General features: G+C 33.6%; 1 protein-coding gene across 3 annotated transcripts; it reads left to right on the plus strand.

The window, feature by feature from the left end:
• The first annotated feature begins 1295 nt into the window (after positions 1-1295).
• On the plus strand, positions 1296-5340 carry LOC143632843 (NAC domain-containing protein 53-like). Of its 3 annotated transcripts, none has more exons than XM_077101268.1 (7): positions 1296-1513; positions 2477-2754; positions 2853-3041; positions 3441-3836; positions 3873-3950; positions 4039-4252; positions 4776-5340. In XM_077101268.1, the coding sequence occupies exons 1-7, from the start codon at positions 1330-1332 to the stop codon at positions 5156-5158; spliced, it is 1722 nt and encodes a 573-aa protein (XP_076957383.1). In that variant the 5' UTR covers positions 1296-1329; the 3' UTR covers positions 5159-5340. The 3 variants fall into 3 exon arrangements, with proteins under 3 accessions (XP_076957383.1, XP_076957382.1, XP_076957381.1); XM_077101267.1 differs by having other exon boundaries at positions 3441-3803; positions 3840-3950; XM_077101266.1 differs by having other exon boundaries at positions 3441-3950.
• The last annotated feature ends 431 nt before the right edge of the window (positions 5341-5771 follow it).

Here is a 5771-nt window from a genome sequence, read left to right on the forward strand (position 1 = left end):
TAAAATCCAATAGAATTTGATATTTAAAACCTTGAATTTTAGGATTTTAGTATATCTTAATTCTTAAGTCTCGTTTAGTTCATAAAGCAGTATTGGTTCTTTGGTTGGTCTATTCTCTACTTTACCTTTACAAATTATACACACTTGATAGTAAAAATATTAAAAAAGAAAAAAATAAAGTAAAAGGGAGCCGTGGATGTGAAGCATGGAACCTACCACCTCAAATACATGTTTACAAGTTAAGAATAAAGTAACAATATGAACACTTGGTTTAAAACATTATATGTCATATTATAATATAGTTTACTTTAGAATATTCGAAATTTTGGGAAGCTTAACCACTCTTTCAAGTTTCAACTATTTGTGGGCTAATAAATTTAGACATATTATCCACTTCGATTGTAACATCTTAAACTTACTATTAGAGCTTCCTCGACAGTTGAATGTAATCGAAACAACCACCAACAATCGCTGTCTATCATCACTAGTCACTACCATAGATTTCGTGACCACCATAATCACCACCACATGTACCATCGTGTTACACTACACGCCACATCTGTCTTCAAAATGATTCTAGCTCTCTATAAGACAATTATATTGGTGTATTTAAAAGCCCTACGAAAAACGATCCATCATATAGTTATCTTTCAACATTAATTATCTGACATCAATAGCATAATCACACAATCCAAAACTATCATAAATCACAACAGTCAATAAAAAAACCAAGCATAAATCATTAACATCAACCGAGTCACTAGTGCTGGAAACACGAATATGATAAGAAAACACACCATCATCGAAAAACATTTACGAGAGCACTTACTTAAAAGGAATCATATTACACATCAACTAAAGCAACACACGTAAAAAACAAAGAAAGATAAGAAAACATAAATAAATTACTAGTTTGTTATATTGTAAAATATATTTATGTTATCTAAACCTAACAAACACATGTAAAAATCTTTATCCAACAAATTTTTCTTTAAAAGAATTTAAAATTTTGGTAGCACATACAAACACATATATATGATACATCTACACATTATAATAAGAATAATAATATAAGGAATTAAAAGTGATATTAGAAAACAAAAAAAGGTTTGTTTAGTTTAGAGTTAGGTTTGATCAAAGTCCATCTTTCCTTCTAGGAAGCATCCATCCATTTATTTAACCACTTTTTATATAATAATAATAATAATAATAATAATAATAATAATAATAATAATAATAATAAGCCTCTTATTTACATTTACAAATTACAATACAATCCATGAAACCCTAATATCATCTAATCAAACAACACACACACTTGTTTAATTAATGGCGGTAATGGTTGATTCTGCACCAGCTACGGCATCTTCACTGGCTCCTGGCTTTCGATTTCACCCGACGGATGAAGAACTCGTACGCTACTACTTGAGAAGGAAGATTTGCGGCAAGCCGTTCAGGTTTGACGCGATTTCGGATGTCGACGTGTACAAAGTCGAGCCTTGGGATCTTCCAGGTCAATTCAGTTGAATTTTGTGTTAATTGTGGGATCTTAATTGTTGATCTGATGCTTTGTTACTCAATTAGTCAGTTATTGTTATGAATTTTCTGTTAATTATGTGAATTTGGTGTTAATTATATCAATTTTGTGTTAATTATATTAATTTTGTTGATTATATGAATTTTTTGTGTTAATTATATGAATATTTTGTTAATTGTTTGGATTTTGTGTTAGTTATATCAATTTTGTAATTTTTGGTTGATTGTATGAATTTGTGTTAATTATAGGAGTAATTTGTTAGTTATATGAATTTTGTGTTAATTAATTATATGTTTTAGAACCAAAAAAGGTTATGAATCTAGGAATGATCTTGAAGATATGGATGGAGTTCATGTGAACCTAAGCGGAATATTCTTCGAAAAGAACTTATATGTCATAATATACGTCTGGTCAGTGGTTTGAAAAATGCTTTGAATTGTTTTGTACCGAGATCTTAATCGTTGGTCTGATGGCTACTCAATTATCCAGTTACTTTTATGGATTTTGTCACTCGTATGAATTTGTGTTATTTTTATGAATTTTGTGTTAATTTTATATCAATTTTGTGTTTATTGTATGAATTTTATTCTTTAAAATTTTATGAGTTTTGTGTTAATTATATATGAGATTTTTTTATTAATTTTATGAGTTTTGTGTTAATTATATATGAGTTTTTTATTAGTTATATGTTTTAGAATCAAAAGAAGTTATGAATCTAGGAATGATCTTGAAGATATGGATTGAGTTTATGTGAATCTAAGCGGCGATACTTAGTATATCTTTAATATTCTTCAAAAGGAACTTATATGTCACCCTATACGTCTGGCCAACAATTTTGAAATTGCTTTGATTTTTTTTTTGTGTTAAACATAGTGTGTTTTTTTAACTTTGTAGAATCTGGCCTGATGATTCTATTATTTGGTCAACTTTGGTGTGCAGGTTTGTCCAGGCTCAAAACCAGAGACCTTGAATGGTACTTTTTTAGTGTTCTGGATAAGAAGTATGGGAATGGATCGCGTACTAATCGAGCAACTGATCGGGGGTACTGGAAAACTACTGGGAAAGACCGGGCTGTTTACCATAGGTCCCAACTGGTTGGCATGAAGAAAACTTTGGTTTATCATATTGGTCGGGCACCAAAGGGCGAGAGAACAAACTGGGTTATGCATGAGTACAGGCTCATTGATCAGGAGTTGGAAAAAGCTGGAATTGTCCAGGTGAGAGGATTATTTACTCTATTATAACGTAAATATGCATGCATACTGCATAGCATATGGTTGCAGATACCTTAACTTTTGGGGATTTGCATTTGCAGGATGGATTTGTTCTTTGTAGAATCTTCCGGAAGAGTGGTTCCGGGCCCAAAAATGGTGAACAGTATGGGGCACCATTTGTTGATGAGGAATGGGAAGATGATGAGCTGGCAATGGTACCCAAACAAGAGTTTGCTGAGGAATTGCCTGTTGATGATGATGCGTATCTAGATGCAGATGACCTTGAGCAGGTTTGAATATTTTCATAGCTGGTAGCTGTCATCTTTTATAACATGCCTTCATTTAATCTTACCTTAATTTTAAAATTTAGTTAACTGCTTAGGTTTGACAAATCTATTGATTTCTGTCTTCTGTTTCTTTATTTGAAGTTAGCGCTGGCTTATTTAACTTACGTATATAACTATGACATTAGTATGTCATACTATTAGCAAACTAGCTTATGTTGTAGTAGATTTTAAAGGCTAGTACTCAAAAGAATAGATTGAATGTTAACACCAAAGGCCACTTGATCTGTGTATGTAAATAAATAATTGATGTTATCACCAAAACAAAACATGTTTCCAAAATTGTTATCAGTTTTGATTATGTGTATTATCTTATGTATTCATAGTTCTTGTGTTTTGGATCAGATTCTTGGTTCAGAAATACCAGAGGAACAGCATCCTCTTCAGTTGGAATACCATCAAGGCGATGATGTCAGCAGTGGTGATGTATCCACAGAAGTGGTTGATGACCAACAAAACTTCTTGGTTGGTGAGGCTGAGGATCCACCTCAGGCTGACCAAGAAGACAAACCAAAGCTGTTTGATTTGCCAGTACAGAACGAGTTGGACCCCACATCCGTAAAACATGAATACATTAATGAAGAAAACAATACTGAAGATTTTGATGTGGATTACCTGCTGGATGAACCATTCTTTGATGCTTCTACCGGTGACTTCAAATTTGATGGAAATTCATTCCTTGAAGCCGATGACCTCAAAAATGAAGTCAAGACAGAACCCGGCGTTGACATGTTTGATGAAGTTAAGACAGAACCTGGCCTTGACATGTTTGATGAGTATTCATCGTATCTTATGCCACCAATGGATAACTTGGAATACAGTTTTGATTTATTAGATAACGAGAATATTCTCAAGGTAAACACACCATCACACTTCAGTTTCTTCTCTTATTTGGTTTTAATCATATGTTAAAACTAACTTGATTCTGTATTTCAATTATTAGAATCCAAATGATGAAACTCATAAACTGAGTGAAGTTAGCCAGGAATTTTTTGGAGTGCAAAACAGTGATTTTGCTTCCACTTCAAACCAAAAGCATCCAGATCCAGCAGAAGGTAACATGGAAGGAACTCAGGAGACTTATGAAACAAGCCAACAAGGACAGAATAACAACATTGTCCCGTCTTCAACTCAAGAGGATGCGGATTTGTCAACAGGTAAAGTAGAATTCTTGTTTCTTCTAGAGGTGGTGATTTTGATTTGTTTACACATGACTTGTCGATTCTTGTTATGTTTTTTCATTAAAAGGCCGAAAGTGCATCGCCAATGCGTAAAACTTCATAAATTGTTTTATTCTAAAGATCTGATTATTGCCAGTATAATATGATTTTTCTGTAACGCACTAAATATTTAAGGGCACACTGCATAAAACTGGAACAAAGCAAATATACTTTTTTTAGCAAACAACATCATTTCAACCGATTCTAGTATTTTACCTGTAAATTGCTGATGTGACACTGGTTAATCCTATGCTAGCTTAGCTTCCATATATGCATGCTACAAAATGTTATTGTGAAAATATATATATTATCTACAAGTTTGAAAAAAGGATCTTTGCTTGTACTGTTATATTTCCAAATAGTTATTAAATGTCAAATCAGATGCCACGTGGCATATATTAGTTAGCTCACCTGTTTCGACACATCTACTGATTTAGTACATTGTCTACTTTGTTTGCAGATTTTGCATACCCATTTCTTCAAAGGGCAAGTTACATGTTGGGAAACATATCAGCTCCACCCACATTTGCATCTGCGAAGTATTTGGCTGCTGCTTCACAAGCTTCTACCTCGGTCCGTGTTACAACAGGCATGATCAGAATAAGAGATATTACTTTCACAGGAAGCAAGCTGGACTGGTCATTGGGCAAAAATGGTCATCTCGACATTATTCTCTCATTCGGGTTGGAGCAAAGTGAGGCCGATTCAGTAAATTCTCATGACCGGAAGCCCAACTCTTCTGTTTCGCGAAGCTTGCTGTACTCCTTGTTTGTGTGCATCATGGTTCTTTCGTTGAGCTTCAAGATCCGCAGTCTGGTTTGTCCCAGGTCATACATGAGCTAAATGGTCAACAAAAACCGTCTGATTACAAGCGTATTTAACAAAATAATGTTATGGAGGTACATGATGCCTACGGACCGAGCTAATTGTGGTGATTGAAAATGTTGTTTTTGTTAGAAGTTGGTAAGAACATTAGAAAGACATTGACTACGTGTTGAACTGGAAGGAATCAGTACTTCACTGTTTCATGTCTCAGTTACTTTATTACTTGCGTTTTTAATTAACCGGTTTTAATGCGTGTGCGTGTCTAATTATCCTATCTAATCTTTGATGTGGTCGTGGTTTTTACCAGTTTGAACCAAGCTTAGAATTAAAAAGTATCATAAACCGAGAAATCGAGTCCAATGAACCATAAATTTTGTGCTATTTCAGACGTTTAGTCATTTAGATCATTTTTGGGTCTCATACTCTTTCAACTACTCTTTCTTCAGATATAATAAAGGTACTTTATATGGCGTTATTGTATTTTATGGAATCCAAATCTAAATGGAATGGTTGTGGCATATAGAGTGAGAATGAAATCTTAGGTAAAAATAATTACATGCAAGTATAAGTTTCTAAAAATCCGTCAAAAGAAAGAGGGCCTTTCCGTATTGGAGTGTGAAGAGAATTCGCT

The sequence above is a fragment of the Bidens hawaiensis genome, unplaced genomic scaffold (genome assembly GCF_021521415.1).
Source record: "Bidens hawaiensis isolate Kalapana, Puna unplaced genomic scaffold, B.hawaiensis_p1.1 tig00006534_1, whole genome shotgun sequence".
Taxonomy (NCBI): domain Eukaryota; kingdom Viridiplantae; phylum Streptophyta; class Magnoliopsida; order Asterales; family Asteraceae; genus Bidens; species Bidens hawaiensis.

Coding starts and splice junctions, on each gene's coding strand:
- LOC143632843 (XM_077101266.1), top strand. CDS start 1,330: ATGGCGGTAATGGTTGATTCTGCACCAGCTACGGCATCTTCACTGGCT. Junction 1,514..2,476: donor CGAGCCTTGGGATCTTCCAG/GTCAATTCAGTT, acceptor TTTGGTGTGCAG/GTTTGTCCAGGCTCAAAACC. Junction 3,042..3,440: donor ATGCAGATGACCTTGAGCAG/GTTTGAATATTT, acceptor GTTTTGGATCAG/ATTCTTGGTTCAGAAATACC.